Consider the following 26,614-nt stretch of genomic DNA (forward strand, 5'->3'; position numbering starts at 1 on the left):
TGCGGTAACGCGCTGCCGTTGCTACCGTTGCCGTGATTGCCTAGCCGCATTTGCCGTACGGTCGTAGTTACCGCAGCTGCAGTACGGCAGTGCCAAAACACCCTGTTACTGCAGTACAATTTGTGCAGACACACCGAGGACAAGTGCGCCCCCGGAAGAGACCACGCCATGGTTATCGCAGTGCGCTCGAAAGGTTGATAAATGGCGGCCGGAATGCGGATAAAGGCCAGGACGAATACGTTACGAAGGGCCCGAGAGGCCGGGCGATACGTCAAGCACACGAAACCAGCGCCCGCAACAAAGTCCGCGCAGATTTTCCGTGGGTGTTTGGGCTGCATCGATGGCGCGAGTAGTGCACAACGGTTGACGGGGGCGGCGTTAGCGCGAGGAATCCGGCGCGGCTCGTATCGCTTTGCCGTCGTTGCGCAGCGCACGCGAGTGAAAGCAGCTGTGCGCTCCGACCATGCCCACGGAACGAACCACCGCCAACGCACCCAGCCAACCCGTGCAAGCAAAGCGTTGGCCTGTTTAGTTTTGTCGGCTGCATTTCGCTTTCGGCTCCTCTCGGTCAATTCAAGCCAGACTCATTTGGCGATTACAGAGGAGATAAGTTTCGCGACTCCTGTTGACGACGCGACATGTTCAACTGTCGACCTAAAAGAAGAAATGATACGTGCAAACAGTCCAGCGCGTTGCTCGTGGGAACCACATCCAGTCGCTGTCACGCAACGGCGACGAGAACGTCGCAAACGAGTTTCGTGCACCTAACGCAAGCTCAGCGTCGTCATTTAGCGTTAGTGCGATTATGATCGCTGCATGGAAGACATCCGGTGGCACCTGCGTGCTGTGGTGCGAGTAAAAACCCTACACTAAGGTCCATTACACAACTAGCTCCCAAACGCAACTAGGTGCCCGTGGAGAACCTTTGCTACCTGCACCGACAAAAAGAGACCCAACGAATGACGTGCCAGGCTTCCCTGAGCTGCCGATATTTTGAGACAAGCGTGTCGCTTTCGGAGCCAAGCGAACCCGCGGTAATAAATCTTGTTAAACCATCAAAGCACGGCCTCCGACGGTCTTTTCTTACAACCACACACCTGACAGTTTGTGCGCGTCCTGCACGGATTTTGGCCGTCGGCGTCGCGGAAGGTAAAGCAGCGCCGAGCTGAAATCGCAACATTCGTTTGACAGGAACATCACAGCATCTCTCGTGCGCACAATGGCTCGTTTCGCGACGTCGTCAGCTGTACATACAGCGACGCTAGGGCCATGTGCTGTTGGGCAACTTGGAGGAACGGACAACAACGAATGTATGGCAGCCGAGGCAGAGCGGCGAGCAGCGCTCCTTCCAACCAGGCTGGTCACGGCCGAGACGCTCCTAAAACAGAACCCAAAGAGTTTGGGCTCTGCGGGGAAGACTCTTGGCTAATTATAACCTTCGGTGTCGGCTGCACGCGAACATTTATAGTACGCCGCGAGAGCTCTGGCGCTCGCGGTTGCACCTCAGAGCCCGAGCTATGGAAAAACTGCGCGCACCGAAAACCCACGCGCACAAAAATGAACCGAGTAAAAGCCACTAATTCTCACCTCTACAAAGTCGTAAGGCCCTCATACGAGAAAATTGCCAGAGTTTATACAGAAAAGCACAAATAAACACAAAATAAAGCACAGCGCTGGTATCAGCAAAACAATCACTCGGCGCTTGTCAAACGTCGGCTCGTCCATGGTTTGAATTCGCGAAATCGAAACGTGGCCCGTCGACCAGTAGCAAAGGAAAGCTACCCGTTAACCACACAGTGCGCAACGTGCAATTTCAATGACGAAAAACCATGCAGGGCAAGTTTTGTCTCACTTACAGCTGGCTGAGGCTGTTCGTCCGTCGGAGAGTTATCCGTGGTGCGACACGGAGAACGTAGCACTGTCACAAGAGACATGTCGCTGAAACTGCGCACACTTTATCCGAGGGCACTCGTGCGATCCGTTCAGAGCCGGTGACGCTTCCTCGAGTACTGGAAACACATGCTCGGCGAAATGTTTGGGGTGTCAACGCACAGCTCAAACCTTACAGGTCCGCCATCTTCCCAAGCACCTTTCATGCAGGTTTATGTTTTCTTTTCAAGCGAGCCGCAGCCACCGCGCATGCGCTCGCACAGGAAAGGAAGTGCTGAGAGAGAAAGGAGAGAGGACGCAAAATCCGAGGCGTCATTTCCGGAACCTTCATGGTCGTTCAGCCGGCGCTTTCCGGCGTTAGCGGCCAGCCAAACCGCAACAGATTATGCAATGAACCACGAGCAAGCGGCCTCGCGTCCCTTACGCGCGTCGTAGGATTGTTTTTATATTTGCACAAAGTAGCTACGGTGCCCTTGACTGCACTGCCTTTTCCCCTTGGGCAACGGCGCACTTCGCCAACTATTTTCATATTTGCCTGCATGCTGTGAATAATTGTCATATGCGTTAAGGTCGACTCGCAGCGCGGAGACGTAGGGTCGACACGAGGTTCGCCTTTAGCTATGTAAATAAAGAGCAGTGTTTTAGCACCTACGCAGACATGAAACTTGTGGCGAGTTCATTTTAAACGAATGCATATATCCAAATATAATTTGGGAAACAGCTAGGGTGGGATGGGCACAGCATAACAGAAACACTCCTCCCCCACCCCTAACCCCTTCAGCGTTCACCGTGTAAACTAGCCTGCTGTAACATGCTTACGAGCACGTGAAAGTGCGATGAGGGTCGGCAAGGATGGAAAATGGCGCGAACAACTGCGTTACTCCTCGCTACTGGAGCAGCGTTTTCGTGAATAGAGAACGACGGCGGGAAAATTGAACCAGTGAGATTCTGAGGCAAGACGAAGACAAGGGGGTCTTCTGCAAGAAGATTTCAAAAAAAAAAAAAACTGGGCACAACAGTTTGCAATGCTTGAGGACGAGCGAGAAATTTTATTTGGGCAGCCCGCGGTTTGATATTTTTTTTAATTGGTATTTTTTTTTGGGGGGGGGAGGAAATGGTGCAGTATCTGTTTCATATATCTTTGGACACCTGAACCGCGCCGTAAGGGAAGGGATAAAGGAGGCAGTGAAAGAAGAAAGGAAGAATAGGTGCCGTAGTGGAGGGCTCCGGAATAATTTCGGCCATCTTGATGGAGGCGAAAAGCAAAATGCGCCTCTGTGCTGTGCGATGTCAGGGCGCGTTAAAGATCCCCATGTGGTCGAAATTATTCCGGAGCTCTCCACTACGGCACCTCTTCTTTTCTTCGCTCAGTCCCTCCTTTATCCCTTCCCTTACGGCGCAATTCAGGCGTCCGCCAAGTTGCGAGACAGATACCGCGCCATTTCCTTTCCCCAAAAACCAATTTTCAATTTTCCAACCGTGCTGGAACTCATTTTTTCGACGAAGTCCAAGAAATATCAAACTGGGCTGCCCCCTCCAAAGTGAAACATAAATCCACCCCTGGCTGACAAGCACTGCTCTAAGAATGCATGAGTGGCAATGGCATGAGTTGGCAAATGCAGATTGTTCCATTACTTGGCAGAAATATTTCATAGATGCTACTGTTATTTTTCCTGTCCTTAAGTTATATCTACCACAAAGCCAGTAAGAAATACCTGTTCACATCAGTCTGTGTGAAGTCAGGCTGATGATGATGAATAAGCTTTTTTACTATCAGAACAGCACTTCTTACAAAACCTTACTGCCATTCTGGCTATAATGAGGGTTTACAGTACCTCGCCTCTTGCTGCGATAATACATTTAAAAAATTCACAGCTCCATGCAAGTGTGTCGACATAAATGCACTTCCTTTTACTTCAAGCTGCATGGGCATAGCCAGGCCATTACTCAGCCCTGGTTTGCAAGATGTGCTATGCCTGAAGAAGTGGGATGATGAGAGGAGGGACCTCTTTGTTAGCTATTTATGCTCTGTTATTACTTGAAATTTCTGTGTTAGGCACTGCTGTATTCATTATTTTGGGGAACTGACTTCATCAGGCTTCACTGCCTTTTGTCAAAGTTCACTCTTTCATTCATGAAAGAAATAAAAGCTCAACTAGCTCATGTGCAGAGTATAATAACCAAGCTTATTAGCCCCTAAATTACTATGTCCCTGACTAGCTGCACATCATGAGCGCAAAGTGCACACATATCAACATTTAAAAGATACTTACCTGCTCTTACCAACAAAGCATAAGACTTCAATCCAGCCACTTCCATTATGGCATGTAATCCAAGCCTCAGCATTTCTTTCATCCAAAGTCACAATGCGATGTCTGAACGCATGGCTGACAACAATGCAATGGACAACACAGACTTGAAAGCAAGAAAGACAGGACAAGCGCTGTTGTCTACTACCATGAATCCGTACAGACAAGAGAATTTACTGTCTTGTAAAGTCATTATGAATTACACTTGGCAGGGGAAGGAGTGCCTTAGCATGCGAATTTATGGCAGCCCTTTTTATAAAGAACACGCACAATTGAGTGACAAGTGAATTAGCATTTTTGAATTCTGTCTTATAGGTTGTGGTGACGATGGCATGCTTTTTGCCAGGCATGTCGTGAAAGCATCTTATAAACATGCACCGATTTTTCTATATTTTGTGGCGATAGCCTCTGAATAAATCAGTTGTTAGCTTGCAGCCTTGCACTCTTCCTGTCTGTGCGTCTTTCTTTGTGCTGTGCATTTAGCGCAATACCTTGTGGCTTTACATGTACCATACCAACTTGCCCAGCTTTCTTCGCCTGTCATGTCTGAACGCCCTTGTTCAAAACAGCATGCAAAGGATAGGCTGGCACACACAGAATGCAGGCTTTATTGTGCCCTTCCTGCAAAGAAAGCGCAATCAAGTGCGAAAATGATGGATGATGAAATCACGAATAACCAGAGTAAAATGTGAGGTTTGAGGAAGATTTGCATCACTTCTTCAGCAGCATGCTCCGGAAGTCTGCATTGCTGAGGCCTTTGCTGCCCTCAGCAGGGGACGATTCTGAAACTTCCATGGGCTGCTCTTGCTGCTGCTTCTGTTCTGGTTTCTTGACAGTAGTTGTGCGCTGCTGCACAGCTCGGGGCATCAATGACACCTGGGTGCGGCCACGACCTCTCCTGCAACACATGAAAAAAACAGAATAAGCCATTTAATCAATTTTTCTTCAAAAACATTCTGACCTCAAAAGGTGTTATGGGAATACCTGATACTCTAACTTCTACACACTAACTCAGCTCTCCATACAGAGTGATCAGACTGTTCTCTCATAGCCTGAGTCACTTTGGGACATTAAACCCAATGAACAAGAGTGATCAGACAGAGAACAGGATATTCTGGACCCAAGAACACACGAAGAATATGCTGAGCAGCCTCTCCAGAGATTACAAAATAGTGAGCCTCTTCCACCAGCACAACTATGCAAGTCTTTCAACAAATCTGCTGAAGTTTGGTAAGGCAACAGAAATCCCTCAGCTGTAGTAACAAAACCGATTCACCTTGTTGAAAAGGGCTTCCAGTGGTAGTCTGTGCCACACACACAGCCTCACACGCTAAGGTTCAGCACCCTACTGCTCATTTATCATGGAGTACAGCTGTACTGTGTTTATGCGCTTTGTTCTAAGGTGCTTTCCTTACTATTCAGCTTTGTTGTTAATTAATACAAGCACACAGAGGAGGACCTCATCCAATCAGAAGGTCAAAAATTTCCAACGCCAGTTTGCTGCATTTGTGAGGGAGGCAAAAATTATCTTTTCTTCAAAAACAGAACAGGGCGCTGTGTATTACAGATCAAAACAACCAGCAAAGTACAGCATGCAATTAAACAAAATGGTGTTTCAACTATGCACATGTCCCAGACATGCTCTAACAGAGGCTGTCATAGAGGTTGACCCCACTGGTCATTTCCACATTATCACTTTGCTTGCTTTGAGCGGTACAATAATGTTACCAGTGTCATCGTCTTGACCACTTAGCTTGGACAGTGCAAATGCACAATTCTGGGTGCCACTTCTTTTGCCAAGAGTCGCATGGAGCAAGCTCGGCGTGATATACTGCTGTTCTCCAAAACTGTTGTTTCTCCAACATAGCACAACTGCTATAAACAGCCTACAGTGAGCAAAGTAGATTCTTCATTAAAGAGAAATAAAAATTCTACAGAGGTGCAAAGTGCTGCAGAACAACTTTTATGGTGCGATTTGGCACTAATGGCAAGGTATATCCACCACTGCCATACACAACTGCAACGGAGCCAACCAGCTGCCCATTTCTTACCCAGCTTTTGCTGCAGCCTAATAAAGAGCACACATTAGAATGCCGTTGAGGGACACCAAAAGGACAAACTTTGTTCAAAATTTTTTTTTCCCCATTTCTTTCCATGCACAATATAAGAGGGAGTATAAAGAAGCAAGGGTCACTGTCACCCAGGCCCAAGGCTGGACAGGGAACAAACAGGAGGAGTGGACACTCACAGGCCCGTTTCCTTGGGACCACCGCCCAGGGATGCCACCTGGGATGCAAATGGGTAATGTGTCTCCCCTGCCTCGGCCCTGTCCCCCTTCCCCTGGTACTGCGGGCGGCCAGACCTGGCCGGAGGGTTGCTGATGGCCACCTGCAGCGCCTGCTTTTCCAGGGTCATGCCATCCGTCTGCACCAGGGCCACCGTGGCTGCCGTCTGCACAGAAAAGGGGGCCGTGGCAAGCACCGGGTGCAGCTTTTAAAACCTAACCATGAGTCACTCCTCTCTTGAGCAAGCACAGCCAACCCAAGAGAGACACGAGCGAACTACTGCTGAAAATCTTGGCCAATGAATGAAACCATCTTAGGCTTTCCAGGATGGAAGTTCATCTCCTGTGTCTCCCAATGTATGGGGTTGTCACCAGTACGCAGGCAGCAAAGACATCTACCAGAATTTCCTGATATGCACACGTGCTAGGCTTGTGCTGCGGAGCACAGTGATAGCGGTGCTTCCGCATTCATGACAAGCTGCTTAAAAGGGACACTGATATCAACTCCATCCAACTTTTGTTCAGAGTAAAAATTTACTCTGTGCCTCTTTCTGGCCACGATGCTCTTTGCGTGGCAGTAAGGGCTCAGTGATCACCTTTTGTAAGTGAATGGTAGTCTAGCCTGTTCTTAGTAAAAGTAGCGTCTTTATCATTAGAATGTCGTAATCTATTGATACAGGCCACTTTCAACTTGTCCATAGTGTTTCTCTAAGGAAGGCGTGCCTTTAATGATGGCATCAACATAGCTACTGCTTGCAGAATTCTGTGCACAGACTTTCATCCATGCTATTTGGCGGTTGGATTTTCGTGAACAGTAAGTGCACTCAGCGGTACATCTAAGCAGTCACAGTTTTGCTGCACTGGTGTTTATACATACTTATCTCTTCAACACTGCATTATTAATCACCCACAGACTCTAGTGCAAGCATAAGTTCTTGCATCAACCTTGGTCAAATTTATCAATGACAAAAATTTCTGCTTCATAAATTCTGCTGAGTGATGAAGTCTACTTTTGCACAATGTCCTTCACCTGTTATCTCACCCTGACACATGCACTCCACAGACATCCACTGCTGTCAATGATATACTACATTCATTGGTCTTGCCTTTACGATTAAAATTAAATAGGCAAGCTTGCACTGTAGTAGACATGTGCCAGCACATGAGTTCATCTTTGTATCAGAGGCTAATTGTACTATTAAACTATCATCCAAATTTGTTACGCTGCGTAGTGTTGGCGCTCACCTAAACCAGCACATAATCAGAGGCTTCTAAACAAGAAGAAATATGACTTCCCATCGACCACTTCTCATCGAATACTCTCTGTGTAATCAATGCAAGGCAAAGAAAGTGTTACACATTAAACAGGCATAAAATATTTTTCCCCACAATCTCCTTATCACTTCATGCAGCATTAAGATAAAATTTCAATTCCATTTTGTGCCATTAATGTAGGAAATTTGGCACCAAATATTCAAGCCATGGAAATGTGTACTGCACCTGTCAAAATCTTCAACAGATATATACAGTAAAACCGTGATGCACCAAACTCATCTTCAACATGTGCATCAGTAGCATGAACACAATCAGGAAGAAGATGCAGATAGGACAGGGTGTTGATACCTAGCGCTGCTGATACATATGGATTGCAACCAACTAGCCCAGCATATCATGTTATTCATATTCAACACATATACAGTTAAACCTCGATGAAACAAAACTCATTTAGTTTTCAGAGCTTCGTGTCCATGCACAATGCATCTTTAGCTTCAGTATAAAGATGTGAATTTTGCTACAATGGGGAAGCTGGTCTTAGAAAATTTACGAAGCCATAATTCTGAGAGAGAAACGTATACAACAGCTGTATCTTACCGGCAGTCACCTATGGGGCACAGAAACGTGAAGGCTAACAAAAGGGGTTCAGCTTAAGTTAAAGACAACGCAGCGAACCATGAAAAGAAAAATGATAGGTGTAACATTAAGAAACCGGAAGCGGGCAGAGTGGGTGAGGAAACAAATGCGGGTCAATGACATCCTAGTCAAAGTCAAGGGGAAGAAATGTGCTTGAGCAGGGCGCATGTAATGCAAAGGCAAGATGACTGCTGGTCCTTAAAGGGTCTATGCAGTAAATTAATTGAGGTTATGTAAAGTAGACAAGAGATAGGCACTCCATCACTCATCACCAAAGCACAAGAATTTTTGAGCTAGCATCAATAACAGCAAAGACATAGACGATTAAAAATTACGGTCCTCATCTCCCCCCTCAACTCGTGCACGCCGGGCACCAGAAAAAAAATAAAGAAAACAGCTTTGGGACAGGGCCCCGCCCATGAATACGTCATCCGCTGACGTTTCGGTTTGAGACATCCGGATGTTGCACTCGCGCCCAGCAGCAGCGTCGGCAGCGCCTTTCTGGTCTGTTACGGCTGCGATGGGCATTGAGCCCTATGCGTTCACACCGTACCAGCTGAACGCCAGCGACGACAGTAGTGACTCGGAGACTTCAGTGGGCGTGCGACGCTGGCTGTCAGATGCGCTCCATCCAGGCAGCTTGCTCACGCACGTCTCAAAGAATAACATGCCTGAGTTCAACACCTGGCCAGTAACTGGGTTTGCAGCTGATGGAACAGCAAGGCATATTCATCTCGGGAGGACAAAAGAACACTACGGGAAGAATAACATGCCTGAGTTCAACACCTGGCCAGTAACTGGGTTTGCAGCTGATGGAAGAGCAAGGCATATTCATCTCGGGAGGACAAAAGAACACTACGGGTGGCTCCGGAACTCCTGACAGAAAGAGGCGGCAGAAGTAAATCGAAACCAAATGCGTGAAAGCAATGACCTGGCTCGCGCGGCAGCACAAGCAGATGACTTTCACGGCTACCGGAAGTGTGCCCGTGATGTCGTGGCTGCCGTGGCTCCAGCGAATGACAGCGTGTGCTGGCCTGCCAACGTCACTGACGTAGTGACGTCTATTTTCACGATTTTAGTTCTAAAATCGGTCACTACGAGCACACCAATCGGGCCACGCATTTTAAAGAACACGGTTTTTAAACATTCATAATAAATTGCCGGCTCAGTTCTGAAGACTCATACTTGATGTGAATGCTTCTTAGCATCATTTCTAAGCATTGAAAAGATTTACAAGCGACTTTGAATTCTTTGCATAGTCTCTTTAAGGGTAAAGGAGTGAATGCCAAGAGAGGGCAAGCGTAGCAGGGAGCAACAGAATGTTAGGTGGGCGGATGAGATTAAGAAGTATGCGGGGATACGGTGGCCGCAGCTACCAGCTTCCCCCTTTTACAAAAACCTCACTGCCGGGTCAAAACAAACCCGTGGAAAAATTGTACTGCGAGCTTGTGCGGCTGAGCGGAGCATGTACCATAGCATGCACCACAGCACATGCACGACATTGGACGCCACCTGGATGAAACATGTAGAATGCAAAGGCAGACGGAAATGCGATGATGATATAGGCTGGCGAAGGTGGTATGAACTGAATCGACTAGAAGGCACAAGTGCCGGGGCGCAGCGAGCCAGGCCAGCTGCTGCTATATGGTCGGATACAACACAAGAACAAAACAGCTTTTCCTCCCATCAATGGACCGCTTTCCCGCCAATGGCGTCGGCCGGTCCTAATGAGCCTGCTAGTGTGGCAATGCAAGGAGTGGCGTGGCAATGCAGATGATGATCCCCGACCATAGCAAGAGAGGACTATCCCCTTTCATTGGCCACGCCATTGGCTGGAAGGGGTCTTTTGATGGAAAAAAGCCACTTTGCTCTTGAGTTGTATCCGACAATAGCTATCTTCAACCCTGCCCAAAATTAGCGTCGAATGCGGTGCACTGCCTATGCTCAGACAAAGAGCGCCAGCATGGTTCACTGCAGCCAGCCAACCTTCCTTCGTTTCCCTCGAACGCGCTGTCCTGTCGGTGATGCGCCTGGGGTCTGCCATTTTGTAAAGGCCAATGATGACAGAGAAACCAAAACTCGCAGCAGAAGCATCACATGTGGGGTTCTCAACCAAACAGAAATGCAAAAGCGGTTTGTGAGCTTGCAACACGAATAAGACGCACAGAAATTCTACGGGCTTGTGAACAATGTGTAGTGCCATTGTTGATAGTGAAGGATGTGAACAAGTAGCAGACCAGTTTCACCGCAAATTGAGGTCTTTCATGTGAGTGGGCTGCAACACGTTTACAAAGGTAATTTGAACGCTAGGAGATTAATTTCGATGTAGCAAAATTTCAGCATAATGAAGTAAAGTGCAGATTTCGCTGCCATTCATTAAAATGAGGTTCAACTGTAAACACAAAGAAATGGGCTGCAATCAGTGGGAACCTGAATGAAAAGAGACAGCAGGGCAAAATCCTGTCACTCATTAATCCTCACCCCAGCCAAACGTAACATCCAATTGCCCATTTCACCATATAGCCATGAGGAAAATGAAAAATGTTGCACACTCTCCCGGAGACACAGAGGAAAAAGATGCCTAAAGCCAGAGTGCAGGCCTCACCTCATTGGCGTACTCCACGTATGCAATTCCTTTAGAGTGACCATTGCGATATGTGACCAGCCGGACACCTTTCAGCTCGCCATACTGCAAAAAAAAAGGAAGGAGAAACTCACGTGTCTGCCTTTTCTGCTTTTTTCCACAGGGGACTGACATCACTGACATAGCACATACCATGCATGGCAGGCTTACCATTCTAGCACTTCTGGTGACGTAGTTAAATGTGCACAGACTTGTATATTCAATGCAACAGTGCAGCAGCATCTTGGCATGCCCTTCAAATAACATGATGCCGACCTCAATTCTAAGCACTTGCAGATTCATTACACACTTGTGCGTTATTGAGTCTGCTTCAGCATGGAACACGGTAATAATTACCACTAACATGTTCATTAACACTGTGCCATTTTTTTCCCAGATTCATGGTACCTTTTCTGTGTGAAGGAGGATTCCCAGAGGTAACAGCACAGTTGTCTGCTGAGGTGCGTCACGTCACAAGCAAAATCTTAATGACGTCAACCCTGAAAAAACAATGTGTTTCAGGCCTGCAGTCTGCCCACATAGAGTGCCACACAATGAGGAATCACTGTACGGTGGGCGCAGCTGGCAGAGGGCAGGGTTAACTGGGGAGACATGGGAGAGGCCTGTGCCCTGCTGTAGTCAGGCCGATGGCAATGGTGATGAAGAGGATGTACCACCTGTGGCCATGCAATCCAATGTCGTCCAGGCAGGCAGAGCACACAACGGTGCACATAAGATGGGGCAGCAAAACTCTGCACCACCAGATTTGACGACTGCTGACTGGTTACGCCTGCCAGTTGGGCCAAAGACCAGAAATTTGGACTCGTGATTTTCCAGATGTGCTCAATTATTCGGGCTTTTTTGCATTTTGCATCTGGACACTGTCCCACCACGTCAGCTCAATGGCAACGTACATGTTCAAGGCAATAAAGTCACAGAACGCCAAACTTGTGGAAGTGGTTGCTGTCCGTCGTCCGCATACATGATGCAAGCAGAGTGGAATGTGCAGAAGACTCCCAACCCTCTCTCCCAGATGCCTGGCAATGAGTTGACATAAACTGATTTTTTCTAGCTGAACTCGATTTTTCTGACACTTTCACTGCCTCCAGACAAACCAAAAAATTAATCAGTAGCTCTAAATGATGTTTAAAAAATTGCTGTGCCATCTCTCTGCAAGCACTGTCGCCTGCAAACTATGGTATGAGCAAGTAGTGTGCTGAAGTATAGTAGAGAAGGCCCTGCTACGCAAGCACAGGTGACAGGCATCGGACAATGGCTCTGGGGCCTTTGTGATGCTCTAGGCTGAATTCACTGAGGTATGCTTCCCAAGGTCTCGGCAGCATAACATGCAGTTGAGAACGGTACTACTGTTGCACATGTGAGCGAGCGCCCCAGATGTGACGCAGTCCCACTAGGCATTTTAAGACTGCAGTAGGACCTCCCTTGGCACACTGCTGAGCAATGCAACAGGCTTTTCTGTGGTGAAAAGCTAACACATTGTACTTAATACGAGATAACTCATGCAGACTGCTGACAACAGGCAGATAACAAATGCTTACCAGTGGTTCTGCCGGTACAAATAAATATGTCTTCAGTTAATATTGTGGGTTTGCGCCAATGGACAAAGCGTGTCAGAAATGAATAGGCCCACGCCAATTGAGCCTGTGTCACTGCTGCACCAACAGATGGACACAAAGGAAATGTGATACCAGCGATTTGAGGTAGGAGTCAGAAGGAGGTCTGATAAAAAAGAAAAAGAACGGAGAATGGAAAGCTGCTAATATAAGATCGACAGTATATGTATAAACTGCACTAAATGTACGCACAACCATCGAAGTCGCACCTACAGCTTCAGCCTAATCAGTGGACTAATTCAAACAAGAACAACATGCCGCTGACTGGTCTTGTAATTTTGGCGATAACAGTCAGCCAATACAAACACCTTAGTAAGCTTGCCCCTAGAGTTATGTTGCATAGTTTCAGACAGCTCGATACAAGATGGGATCATACACACAAGACAGAGGAGGCGCTTTGGCCACCTCCTTTCCCACTGTGTCAACCAAAAGAAAACAATTGAAAAGAAAGTGCTGCTGTGATTTTAGTCAGATGGCAGAAGCTACAATATCAGTAGCTACAAGCGACAACAACTGAACCAGAAGTTGCAGTTCACCTCGCACAGTAATCCACAAGCTATCTCTACTAGCCAAACAATCAATCATATGCAGGCAATTGCAGGAAATACAGGCAATTCAAACTGATTTTGAATAATGTCTTGATTAGGCTGACATGACGAAAGTTGAGTGCATTTTTCATAAAGTATATACTATATAGGCACCAACGACTTTCATACAATTTTTTTCTTCAAACAGCACACACCACTAGGCTGTCTTGCGCAATGCCTCACACAGTAAAAACTTGAATACAAATATAACGTACTCCTGACAAATATTAATCAAAGTTGAGAGAAAGCCTGTCATCTTTCAGCAACAACAAAAATAAATGCCTCTTGCTTTTTCAATAACGCATTGGACCAGTCTAGCTGTTTTTTCTTTTGCAATCTGTGCTTTTGCAATTAAGTCAAGCCCGGATACACACAACATGGATATATTTCGAATTACTGGCTGTATCAAACACAAATGATTATCCCCTTGAAAGTCAAGTGTAAAAGTATAGGAAAGTCGCACAGTACATCGAACTACAATTTTGCCAGTCACTTAAACGGTGCACAGCGCCCTGGCCAGTGGTGCTCATTAATGAGTCTTTTCATCACTTTTCGTGCGCACAAACTAGTCGGCTGTGTGGCCTTGGGCACCTGCTGGCAGTGTTAGCGCTGTGAAACTGTGTGACGACGTAAACATGGAGTGTGCTCGTGGGTGGCCTTAAATCTCTTGTACTCATTTTCCATGCCCCATCACTGTTGTTTGGTGATGTCAGCCTAACTAAAGCCCAGTCACAGTTGGCGTGCTTCGTTGCTGAAGGCGCTGCGAAAGCCAACTTTAAAGTCAATGATTAATCTATTTACAGTGCACTGGTAACAGGATTATGCAGCTTATGATAGGCAGTGGCTAATTCCAAAGCACCGTCCACTCCGGTTTTGATACAAGGCAGGTTGGGACTACCAACGCCCCGGGAAACAAGTCACTGCACGAAGCGCATCACTAGCATGGGTGCAATGTATTCTTGCTTGTACTAGATTACAGATAAGCTTATCTACTGTCATTTTCATATATCGAATTAACGATATATCTAACTATTTCACGATCCCCTTCGAGTTCGATACATCCGGTTTCAACTGTATCCACTTGCAGTATGGCATCTACGACTGTGCATGAGACTTTTCATTTTTTTTCTGAGGTCTATACTCCGTTTACTGCAAAAGCACTCAATGCTGCCAATGCAAGTGGACCTGTTTGCACAAGCTATGTCCGCGCCCGAAAGGTAGTTCGCCATACAACCGAAGTGAACACGGGCACATTTCGTTTCGACAAATATCAAGTACTGTGACTGGCAATCTCCTGCACTTCATTTTATCTCTCGACACATTTTCGTTCTGCGACTCATCGAGACTTTGAGAAGTAAGAATGACATGTGGCGGTATGGTGCGTGGCTGGCAGGGCGAATCGCTCCGATTCCATCTGCACCTAAAAAGTAGTGCACGCTCAGTGAAAATAATAGCCAGATGGCCCGAACAGTGAGTGCCTGACAGCTTAGAGCGTGATTTTCAATGTTACCACTTCGTTTTTTACCGCTCCTTCTTTTTGTACAGACACACACCGAGGCTTCGAGGAGAACAAATGATACTTGGCGAAGTAAAATTGTTTTGCAGGCGCACTACTTCCACAGCCTCTGCTATGTCGCCCGCTATGTATGAAGCAGAGTACAGAACTGTTTTCACAATATCAGTGATAGCGGCTATATCAGAAATCCCTGATGGAGAGAACGGTAGGGCCATTTTGTGCCTAGGAAAAAGAATTGCTTTTCAAAAACAAGAAATAGAGATGAACGTCAAAAAGTTCTACGGTGTGCCTAGGAAGTGCTGTCCAGGGCTGTAACTTTTTTTCTTTTCTCACGTGGTGAGACGTTTTACTAGAAAATAGGACAGCTGAGCTTTCGTTGCGGAAACAGTTTCGATGGTACAGGAAATAATTATTTGGCCACAGATATGCTTCTTGAAAATACGAATGAAATTCTGTGAGTGTGGAAGTATGCACCATGAATGAATTCCAAAAGTTTTTGAGCCATTTATGTTATTTTGGGAAGTAGGGAATTTCGAATATACACACACAGACTTTCGGATATTTCTCGATAGTAGAACACAATGCTTGTCTGAAAGGGTTAAATAAGAGACTCCACCAACATCAGTACGACGAAACATGCTCGGGCGGCACGTGACATGACATCAAAGGTCACATGACAGCAATGCCGTGATCCCATGAGCCACGCTGGTTCCGTGATGTACCACGCCAATGCTTGATGTAGACAACAATGCCACTCAAGCCACAAGTGAGCCACTGCCAGCTTCACTGTAAAATTTGCTATCACATACGTGAACAGAAAACATAAAATTTCCTCGCTGTCTGTACCTTTCCAAAGATCTCCTCGAGTTCCTTCTCTCCCACGGAGGGTGCTATGTTTCGTACGAAAAGCTTGTTCTTTTCCATGGCTGTCTGGAACTGTTGGAGAAAAAGAAATGGCACTTAACAACAGCACACCAGAAGGTAACCACTTTCGTCTACACAAAAAATCCCTTCACAGCTCCCCAGACTTTTGCTTACAAAGATTTGCAACAACAAGCAAGACCGTAAGCACAAGAATTCATTTACGCCTCTGGCTTTCTAAAAACCTTGTATTTCTGGTACCACACCAATAAATTAAATCCATGAAATTCTTTGGCCAGTGCAACTGGCTCCCAATACATCTTAAAGCTAGCTAAAGGTAGCACTATTCCGCTTAATATCAATTTTTGAGTGTCCTCAATTTCATTGCAGCTTTTAATTTTGGTTTTGTTTGCGTTAGTTATGCAGCAAAAGACATATTCATATCTGAGAAATTTGGAGTTGAAATTGAAAATAAAATATTTTTTCCCTGCCACTCGATTCAAGCCCCTGACATATTTATAATGTCACTGCTGACTGGAAGTGGATGGGAGGGTGGTCTACCCTCGGAGATCAGCAAACAAAGAGCGCTTGACAACATCGCAGTTTGCTTGTAAAAGTGACCTCTGGCAGAAATGTTTGTATTTCATTCTTTGGTGTTTCTAACTTCTAAAAATGGCTGTTTTCAGTTAAATCAGCCTCTTTGTGACCAGAACATGGCAATAAAAAATACAAGCCAACTTCAATTTGTGTTCAGCGTCCCTTTAAAACACATGTCAACGAAAGGAAACTCCAAGGAAAGAGAACTGCTCATGAACACTCAAGACAAGCACAGAGAAGTTCATAGTTTATGGGAGTTTAGCGTCCCAAAGCGACTCAAGCTGTGAGGGACATCGTAGTGAATGTCCCCGGAAATTTCAACCACCTGGGGTTCTTTAACATGCACTGACATCGCATGGTACACGAGCCTCTAGAATTTTGCCTGCATCGAAATTCGACCACCGTGGCCAGGATCGCACCTGCATCTTTCGGGTCAGCAGCCGAGCACCATAAGCATAGAGCCACCGCGATGGCTAAACACTGAGAAGTGAGAGCAGTGAAAAACACAACAGGCTCAAAATGCATTATCTTGGAAGAACATATCATGACTGTAACACTGTGATTCAGGGTAAGTAAATGTGAATACAAAACTACTAAGAGAGAACAGGTCAAGCAGGACTAGCTGAAGGACAAAATTCACAGCAGTTAACAGAAATTATGTTCCATTTCTACAACAAAATTAGTAACAAAAATATATGGTAAGCGATTCCAATCCTTTGTGGTTTTCAGGAAAAATAATTATCTGAGATGCTGTGTGATCTCAGTGCACAATAACGATCCCCAGGTGGTCGAAATTATTCAGGAGCCCTCCACTGCGGCACCTCTTTCTCTCTTTCTTCTTTCACTCCCAGTTCCCTCCCTTCCCCTATGGCATGCCTTAGGTGTCCAGGGATGTGTGACATTACAAAAACAATTTCCAATTTACCCCCCCTTCTAAAATTCAACCCAACTTCAACCACGATGCTGCGCACAACCAGAGGCCAGCTGAAAGACAGGCCATTTGATCTGCTAATCACCAATGGTGCTTCACGAGTTCAATCGTACCAAGTCACAAATCTGCTCAGTGAACAGATTATGTGTAATACTGCTTGCCATAGGTGCCCGAGTGCTGTCACCAACACGTGGCATCTGGTGCAGTTTACAAACCTAGAAAATGTCTGAAGAAATATATCCCAAAACCAGCAAATAAATAAAGAGCAAGCAAAAAACAGGACCATGGTTCCTGTTTTTTAATACTAGTTGCCATCAACACAACGAACATGCTTTCTGGCAGCCGCTATTAGGTGAGCATGCACTTGTCTGACTTGCCTTGAACTGGTTCCTTTCATTACACTTGGACACGAAGACAGGCCGGCCACCGACAGGGGTGCGGTCCTTCTTCAGCGCAGCCTCGACATGTTGCTAGATTGTGCATTGAGGAAATAAAATAAGAAACAAAATATTTACACAGGCCAATACCAAGAAGGTGCATCAGTTCTCCGTTCCAGCAATGAGCTAAGCATAGGTAGTGTCACCACACACACTGCGAAAGTTACCATCCGATTTTTTTATTTTCACAGAAATCAAAACTTCAAAGACGTTAAATAAAAAGACCAACAAGCGAAATTCAAGGACCATGCTTTTTTGTAACGTGATGGAAAGCTCAATGCTAAAAGCACTTCTTTGTTGAGGAGAGTAAAATCACTAATGTGTTCTGCATTAACTTGAATGTATCATGACTCCAACTGTAGCATGAGGGTCATTTTCGTCAGTGCAAAAGAGGAAACATGAAGATTGAATTATCTGACAATATTGATTAATTGAAAACAAGAGAGGAACTTTTCACTACTAGAAGTAAAAAAAAAAAACTAGCATTACATATGAGTGAATAAAATAATTTTTTCTACCGCTAACCTCTTCACACCAACAAAGCACCATTGAAGTCACATGCTGAAAGCATCAGTTGCATTGACTGACAAGAATTTAACATTACCAAAAATGAGAGGGCTGCATTTAAACCACTTGTACTGAATCAAGGGTTAGCACTTGACTTTTGGATCTTCAAGTCAGGCCACAAGTGGCAGAAATCCCGTGCAAATGAATGTGGTAGTGAAGCATATCAACGTAAACATTTGTTAAAGCATAAAGAATGTTCAAGTGAACGCAAGTGGTAAAAGAACCCTAAAGAGAAAAATAAAGCTAAGCAAGATGGAGGAACTATTTCTCGAGAACACCACCGCCATTTTTCTGCATGGATAGGTGGCTTTGTTGTTGAGGAAATCGCAAATATAACTTGCGAACCTTTTTACATTCTAACCATCTGCGAAAAATGAGCCCAGTTAAGTCATTCATATCACACGCTTGTGATGGGGCAATCTGATCATTCCGGGTGCCACTTCCAAAGACCGGAAGCCCCAAATAGCCCGCCTGACAAGTCGACCATCATGGCTGCAAGGTGCAAGGCATGCAGGATGTCTCAGTCCCCCGTAGGCGGATAATGCATTCAACCGGCAGAAATAGATTCCATGGGTGCGAAGGAAACTATGTGAAGTTATCAAGGGCAGGTGCAGACTGCAGACCATACTTGTGGTCGTGCTTATGCACGTATACATCGGCGGCGATGATATGAGCATGTGGCCTTCGGTGTGTTGCGTACTGACATGAAGTGTACATGTAAGCTTCGAGGAATATTCAAAAGCATGCGAGTAGCAGTCGTACTCTAACATCTTTCATTTGACACCGCATCTAACTGAAAAATCCCACAGGCATTGCTTATCAAACGGCAAGCTGTGATGCTAATTATTATAGCGTGTTTGTTGACCAACTATGCAGTATCACTGCAGAAGACCCTTGTGATTGACTCTGCTGTGGTCGCTGTGACTTCTACATTTGTGAATTCTTCCCTGTGAGTTGTAAGCGGAAAAGAATCAGGATACGTTCTGCCCAACTGTAGTCAGCAGCCTGTTGTCTATGACTGCTGGCAGGGAAGGCACGCATAATCTCGACAAACACACATAAGCTGGTTGAACGTTTTTCTCGTGAAAGTGTGTGTACCGTTAATACCAATTTAGTTGCATGTCACACCTGTAGCTTATAGCTTCGTTGTAGATACTGCGCACTTAAATGGAAGGGCTAAAATCGAGCCCTGCATGCCGGCACCTCACATCCTCCTGCATGGTGACCCGTGCTGGGCAACTTTTTTCTTTAATGAGCCAAATAAAAGGTGATGGTGCATGCATGTGGTGCTTTTCAAATATTTTTCAGCATTTCTTAAAGCCTATCAGTCTTTCCACCGAGTAGAAAACATGGAAGACCACTCGCTCGCATCATGCTTCACCTGCTGACGACGTGCATGCATACACGTGTTTGCATGAGCCATATTAAAAAATAAGAAAAGTCACTTTACAATTTGCAGAGCCCCCCACAGCCTGCAAAAGTAGTCAATTCAATGGCTGAAATGAGAAGAAAACCGCTTCAAAGGCCACCTAGCAAGTACAACTCAGCATGAATACTGTAGAGAGCTTGCAGTTCTGAACTTGCTATGTACAACGGTCACACGCAGCCCTCAGCACACAGAATGTGCAGGAAAAAGATTCAGCACTTGTACTTGCACCTAGCCTTTCTCTCCACCATCTGGTTTGAGCTGCTTTAATTATGAGATTCTTTGCACTCTTGGCTACGCTTGCCAAGCTGCTTTCCTTGTATTTCGACAGTAACTGCCCATTGCCAACGAAATAGCATTCCACGAGAAAGCACAGCAAATGCGTCAAAGCCTCAGTTGTAGCAACCTGTGAGTGGTGGTGCCACGTGTACTTAACTTTTACGTATTTGGCTGGTTTATAAAAGCTTTAGAAGCTTTGTTTCGGGAGTAGAAATGACATATTTGCACTTATGTGATGCTAACCTGTCAGTCTAGCCTGACTTAGTATTCATCCCCTTTAGTGTCCCTTTAAAAGACATTTTCATGAAAAAAAATTTCCACTCCATCTCATTGTTGAGAGCACCTGTAAGTATGAAATGCATAGCAGGAAAGACTGAACACATCCAAGGATGGCTCATAGATGGTGGTAGTCATGCTCAGGTACTAGCCAGGTGCTCTGGCTGCAGATTGTACCTTTGCCCTCTTGTGGTTCTCCCAGCGGAGCAGCACGCATTGTCTCACTACGGGCACCAGCTACGGGCCATTCCACGCAAAACGTCCCAGACCGTCAAAAACGACCACCAGGTTCATATGAAAAAAAAAAAAGAGCTAGTTGGTGATTAAGTGAATTGAGTTCCTACAAGGTGTTATTCTCTCTAAAAAAATTTTGCTAATGTCAGCGCTCTTTGAAGTCTCCACGAAGAAGCAAAAAGTTGGTTGCAGTCATAAATTTTAAAATCAAACGTGAAACAGGGTACCATGACAAACCTAATTTTAGAGTATTTCACTTGCGTTATTCTTACATCTGAATTGATTAATGAAGCCATGCAAGAATTTTTCACGCTTTCTTGGTTCAGTAAAAAAGCAAGCAATGAAGCGTTTTGACTATTTTTTTACATAAACATCAATAACATCTCAGCCACAATCATTTTTCCTGCTTTCATATGTTACTATGGTTTATGCTAAAAATCATTTAAAATTGTCAAGCAGAGAACTTTTTAAGAAAATTACTTCCAAAGTTTGCAAAAAGTGAATTTTTACTGAGATTCAGACCTGAATTGAGAATAAATGCCCTCCAGGTAAAATTATGCAGGAGGGGCTCATAATACAAACCAACTTTGTTGCTTGTAATCTAGAAATTTTAATTCCAATAAATTGTGTTTGAGGAGAGAAAAAAAAATCTGAAGTCTGCAATCAGTCTTCTCGGTAGATACTGTCGAACTATGTCTTCAGTGCAGAGCACATGTTCACTAGACAAAGAGCCAAAGTGCACATTAGTGCCATAAAAATATGCGGTGACACATACTGTTGCGCTCAACACAGCTTGTAACGCGACTGCTAGGGACCAACTGAGGTTTCAGTTTTATGAAGAATCAACACCCCATGGCAAAGAGCAATTGACTTACCATGGTGGCTCAGGGATTCGGGTGCTTGTCTACTGAGCCGGAGTACCTAAGTTAGAACCCCATAGAACCCCACCCACCCCGGTAGAGAAGCTGCTGTGCACTGTCAGTGCATGTTAGATCCCCAGGTGGCCTTCTTTCTCTCTTTCTTCTTTCACACCCTCCTTTATCCCTTCCCTTACAGTGCAGTTCAGGTGTCCACCGAGATGTAAGACAGATACTGCACCATTTCCTTTCCTAAAAAAAAAAAATTTCAATTTTCAATTTTTTTTTTTCACAGACATGCAATGACCTTCCTTGTTTGCACCCACAGCTAACTCCAGCAAATTCTAGCACAACTGGGCTCGCATTGCTTCGAGAACTAGCTCCTATCACATCTTGTGCATTGCAGTTAACACTGAGCACAATGGTACATGTTCTGCAGTGAAGACAGTTCGGTAGTATCTATCAGGGAGGTTGACTGCGGATTTCAAAAATTGTTTTCTCCCCTCTAACAAAATGTACTCGAAAAAATTTTCTAGATTACAAGCAATAAAGTTGCTGTGTATTAAAAGCCATCTCATATTGTTACGTGACGGCAAGCAGGTGAAGACAGTACTACATAACAGATGGCGATGTAATGATTTAATGGCGGTGGGCCTAGCGCGAGCGCTCCGTGCCGCGCCACTGCCCACTTTGTCGTCTTCGAGTCCGTGACACTATCCGGAGCTGCCGAGCGATCGTCCCGATCGGGAATCGAAGAAGACATCGACGAAGAGATGCACTCGATGGTGATAGGTTCACAGGACGGTACAAAAGAAATGGCGTGGTGGTGAAGTGCTGGCCGCCACGATGAAAGCCGCAGGTCGCAAGGAGCCGACGGCCGAAGCCCTTGAACGCACCGAACGGCATGGGCAGGGGGGCTGTGTCCTCATGTGTGGGCACCGTCTCGGGTCGGTCGCGTCACGGGGTCTGGTCGCAGCGGCGTGGTCATGTTGTCATATCTTGTGATCAAGGCGGGGGACGGGGCTGGGGTGAGCGGCGAGGTCGGTTCTGGTCTTGTGGGTTGGGGCACAACCGGGCGGTGCGGGCAGGAACACACGACCGACGACCACGGCACACGCTGGACGCCAAAGCTCCAGGACCAGGATGGGGATGAACTCCGCACCTCACGCCAAATGTTACGTGACGGCAAGCAGGTGAAGACAGTACTACATAACAGATGGCGATGGAATGATTTAATGGCAGTGGGCCTAGCGCGAGTGCTCCGTGACGCGCCACTGCCCACTTTATCGTCTTCGAGTCCGTGACAATATAACTACTATATCTGGAGGGTCCTGATCCTTACTTTAGGGCTGAATCTCAGAAAAGTCACTTCTTGCAAGCGTTGCAAGTAATTTGCCTAATAAGTACCCCATTTAACAATTTTAATTTATTTTTACCATTAACTACAGCAACAGGTGAAAGCAGAAATTATTGTGGCTGAAACCTTAACGATGTTCATGTAAAAAATATCTTAAAATACCATGGTAAAATGTGGAAAATTCTTGCATGTCTTCATTAGTCAAGTAAGATCACAAAACAATGCAAGTGAAATATTCTAAAATAAGATTTGTCACTGTACCTTGTTTCAAATTTCATTTAAAAATTTTAAACTCCGAGCACCTTTTGCGTCTTCACGTGAACTTTAAAGAGCGCTCATACAAGCAATTTTTTTTTAGAAAAATATTTCATTGAAACTCCATTCACACTGGCCTAATTTTTTTCAAAGCGATAGGCGGCGGTCGCATTTCGGGTCTGGGACATGTTGCGTCGAACGACCCTTATCTCTTCTGGACAGAACTCTCAGCTTTCTTCACCGCTTTTGGCACTTTACATGCTGCCATCTTTTCAGTGCGTGCTGGGAAGTGTGCTCAGCATCATCTCTCGCTGCTTTCCTTGTCTGACACGCCCACTCTTTCAGCAGCCTTTGGAAACATTTGCACCACAGAAAAAATGGATGAACGACGATGATGAAGGCAATATTTAACAAGTGCAAGAGGCTAGCAGTTAGAACAAGCAGCACGAGCGGCTGCTACAATGACAGAGCGGCTGCCCTATTTGTACCACCCTATTTGTTCGAATCTCACTTGGGTTATATTATAGCAAAAATTTTTTTCTGCTAGATACTATTCAAACCAGAAATTTTCTGCTTGCTACACGCCGCACATGGAGGAGAAGAAAAATGAAGATGAGAGCCACAAGAAAACTTTGGAATGTTTTTGAGAAGTTCGACTTGAGGATTGCCATGGTTTTTTTTAGCAATAATGGGAGCTAAAGAATTTGACGCTTAAACTGCAATTCATTCAACTATAACTGAGATATTCGCAATAAAGCGTAGCCACTTGGAGTGAGTTTACGTTAAACTGAAAACCTGTTGATGTAATGCTCAGAATTTACGGTTACATTAATAACTACCAATGTAAAGGTTGATGCTAACAATATGAAAAAAAAAAATATTGTCTCGATCTTTGCCAGTACTTCAGCAGACATTTGTTTAGCTATTGCCCCTGTGACAGAACAGTACAAGCCTCCTCTTGTGACTGTCAAAAAGGGCAGTCGTAGTGAATTTCTCATTACGCATCATGAAACCTTGCTCACTGTGGAAATTGCTGAGCTCTCAATATGACTCATACAATGCCGACAAACAGTCAGACAAACCAAAAGATTATTGCTAAGCAAGCAGCTTTTTCCAAACAGGAGGAAGAGAAACCTTACCGTGTGGGTAAACACTAGGTAGCCAAAGCCCTTGGACCTGCCCTTGTAGTCTCGAACCAGACGCAATTCCTCGATCTCACCAACCTGCAGTTTTTTTTTCCCCAAGAATAAAGTGGGGTGAAAAAGAAAAAAAACACGTAACGCTGTCTACTGCAGTCGTCATGACAAAAATAAGTGCAGGCACAATTCAGACTGCTGTCAAATGTTGACTATTTAAAAACACACTGAGGATAACTCCGTTTTTTTGGCTACATTGACATCTGTCTGCCCGCAAAAGAAACATTTATAGATGATAAAATTGAATTTATGAACACTTCGGCCACTCAATTCAAAATGATGACATCTGTACTGAAAAGGACTGGTTGCTGCCATTTTGAAGTGAACAGCGGTGTAACCTAGCCTCCAGAATCTGCACCAAAAAATCCGTATTGACGCATGCGTTTTACTTTCGAAATCGACCTGTAATTTGGTTTTTTGTCTTTACTAGTTTACAAAGCCTTCTTTTTTCGCTGAGAGTTGTCTTTTTGTGACTAGAACGTGGTACCCCACTGATAAAGGTCAATTTCAATTTCTCCTCAATGTCCCTTTATTTGGTGCCATGATGACGATAGCTCTTACTGCCATTCTCCCTGCTATAGTTATATACATGTGACAGCCCTCGAGCTGAGTGCTACAGTGCACTTTATCTTCAGTACTTTCTGGCCCCGTTCTTGACACTAATACACATCAGAAGGAAGAGCTTGCGACGCTCGGCCGTGGCTTACCTCCTTGAAGGCCTCTCTGATCTGCTCATCCTCCACGTCATAGGCCAGGTTGCTGAGGAAAACAGTGCGAATATCCTTGAGTGGATCTGGCTTCACTGTCTCGCCATGTTTGGGCCGCTCTTTCTGGTCATCTCCCTGCTTCGCTTCATCAGCTGTGATGTCAGCAGCAGAGAAAAAAGAGTGATGGCTAACACTAAGATATCTAATACTTATGTTCCTGACCCAAGAAGGCCAGATCACAATGCACAAAGGAGCAGGCTTACTTTTCTGCTTCTTGGAAGGTGGCTCCTCCTCCGCATCCCCACCTGCCCTGGCGGTGGGTAGCGAGGGCACCTTGAACCCATCCTTGTCTGTTGTCTCTTCCTGACAAATGGCATAAGAGGCACACATAGGCACCATGCTCAGGAACAATCATTTATAACAGGACATTTAATATAGCACTGTTGGGTCAGCTCCCCTATCGTCGCTGGCACTGCGCAGCCCTACTCATGGCCCATTCTGAAGCTGGCCTCTCCATTCATATAGCACATTGCCACACTACTAACTCCTATAGTGGCGCCGTATCACGGCTAAACTGTATTGCCTGGCCATTGGCAAGCCTTGAGCCATCTCGGGGCTAGATGTTTTCTCAGTCTTCATCTCTTGAGCTGCCTGCTGCATAGCGCATCCCAACAGCATCTTACGCGTATAAGTAAACCAGCCCTCCGTACGTCAACCATTTCTCGGTGACATATTTGGTGGAGGTGCTGGGTAACGGCCCATGTACGCTGACCTCGAGGACACTCTTGACATCAGTTCTCAACGCGTGGCTACAACACCGGTCCACAAAGCGAGCCGCCGCCTGCGAGGCCTACAACCAGAGTTCGGCCAACTCACAACATCGGTAAGGGCCATGACGTCCGCAACGGCTAGCCAGACAAGTCAACATTCCAGGAATGCCCAGCCGTTCGTCCTTCACACACCTTGGTCGCCCCCATCATTCCACGGTGAGCGGTTTGAGGACGTCGAAGACTGGCTGGCCAGCTTTGACCATGTAGCGGGCTTCAACGAGTGGGACAGCGAGCGCAAATTACAGAACGTGAACTTCGCACTGCAGGACTCGGCCAAGACGTGGTATGAGAACCACGAAGCTTCCTTCACTAACTGGGAGATTTTTCGCCGAGAGATTTTAGCGATGTTCAACACCAGCGAACGAAAGGAGAAGGCTGAAATCGCCTTGCAATCAAGGTCGCAGCAGCCGAACGAGAGCGTCGCCATGTTCATCAAGGGCATGACGCGACTCTTCAATCGCGCCGACCCTGCATGCCCGAGGCCAAGAAGGTATGCCACTTAATGTGCGGCGTAAAACAGCAATTGTTTGCCGGACTGGTACGTGACCCGCCAAGAACGGTGGGCGGCTTTGCCAAGGAGGCAACAAGCATGGAGCGTTCTCTGCAAGAACGGGGCGCGCACTATGGCCGTCAGGCTAGTGTAGCAGCCGCTCACCACTGTACGGCCATGTCGCTACCCATTGAGGAGCTTCGAGAGCTTGTGAGGAGCATGGTGTGCGAAGAACTCGAGAAACTTCGCTTCGGAGCTCCACAGGCCAGCGTCGCTGCCGTATTGGACGTGGTCCGAGATGAAGTCCGGCGAGCTGTTGAGTCGCCACCAGCTCCGCAGCCGGCGCCCTATGTGATGACATACAGTCAAGCACTACGAAGTCTTCCTGGGCCAGTGATGCAAGCCTTTTCCCCCGTCACTCCTGAGCCTTCACTGCGGTACTCAATTGCAGCTGTACCCGCCGTACCGCTGGAGTCCCGGTCCACCATGAGCAAAGCGCACGTTTCGCGTACGCTAAACAATAGGCCGCTCTGCTACTACTGCGGGGAACCCGGCCACAT

At 46.0% G+C, this 26,614-nt stretch overlaps 2 protein-coding genes across 3 annotated transcripts in view; both read right to left on the reverse strand.

Moving 5' to 3' along the window:
* The window catches only part of ssh (Protein phosphatase Slingshot), a 264,185-nt gene extending 262,087 nt beyond the window's left edge, over window positions 1-2,098 (reverse strand). The window contains exon 1 of one of the 2 annotated variants that reach the window (XM_077655066.1): window positions 1,857-2,098. In XM_077655066.1, the coding sequence (XP_077511192.1) occupies window positions 1,857-1,934 (78 nt within the window). In that variant the 5' untranslated portion in view covers window positions 1,935-2,098. The remainder of the gene's footprint in view (window positions 1-1,856) is intronic. The other variant, XM_077655064.1, reaches the window with a different exon arrangement.
* Window positions 2,099-4,789: 2,691 nt separating this feature from the next.
* Rnp4F (RNA-binding protein 4F) overlaps window positions 4,790-26,614 on the reverse strand; it is a 56,614-nt gene continuing 34,789 nt past the window's right edge. The window contains exons 16-23 of the mRNA XM_077655067.1: window positions 24,998-25,097; window positions 24,735-24,886; window positions 23,971-24,054; window positions 17,521-17,613; window positions 15,601-15,690; window positions 11,000-11,083; window positions 6,448-6,650; window positions 4,790-5,097 (exon numbers count right to left, since the gene is read on the reverse strand). Of these exons, the coding sequence (XP_077511193.1) occupies window positions 4,911-5,097; window positions 6,448-6,650; window positions 11,000-11,083; window positions 15,601-15,690; window positions 17,521-17,613; window positions 23,971-24,054; window positions 24,735-24,886; window positions 24,998-25,097 (993 nt within the window). The 3' untranslated portion in view covers window positions 4,790-4,910. The remainder of the gene's footprint in view (window positions 5,098-6,447; window positions 6,651-10,999; window positions 11,084-15,600; window positions 15,691-17,520; window positions 17,614-23,970; window positions 24,055-24,734; window positions 24,887-24,997; window positions 25,098-26,614) is intronic.

Source organism: Amblyomma americanum, chromosome 2, assembly GCF_052857255.1.
Source record: "Amblyomma americanum isolate KBUSLIRL-KWMA chromosome 2, ASM5285725v1, whole genome shotgun sequence".
NCBI lineage: Eukaryota > Metazoa > Arthropoda > Arachnida > Ixodida > Ixodidae > Amblyomma > Amblyomma americanum.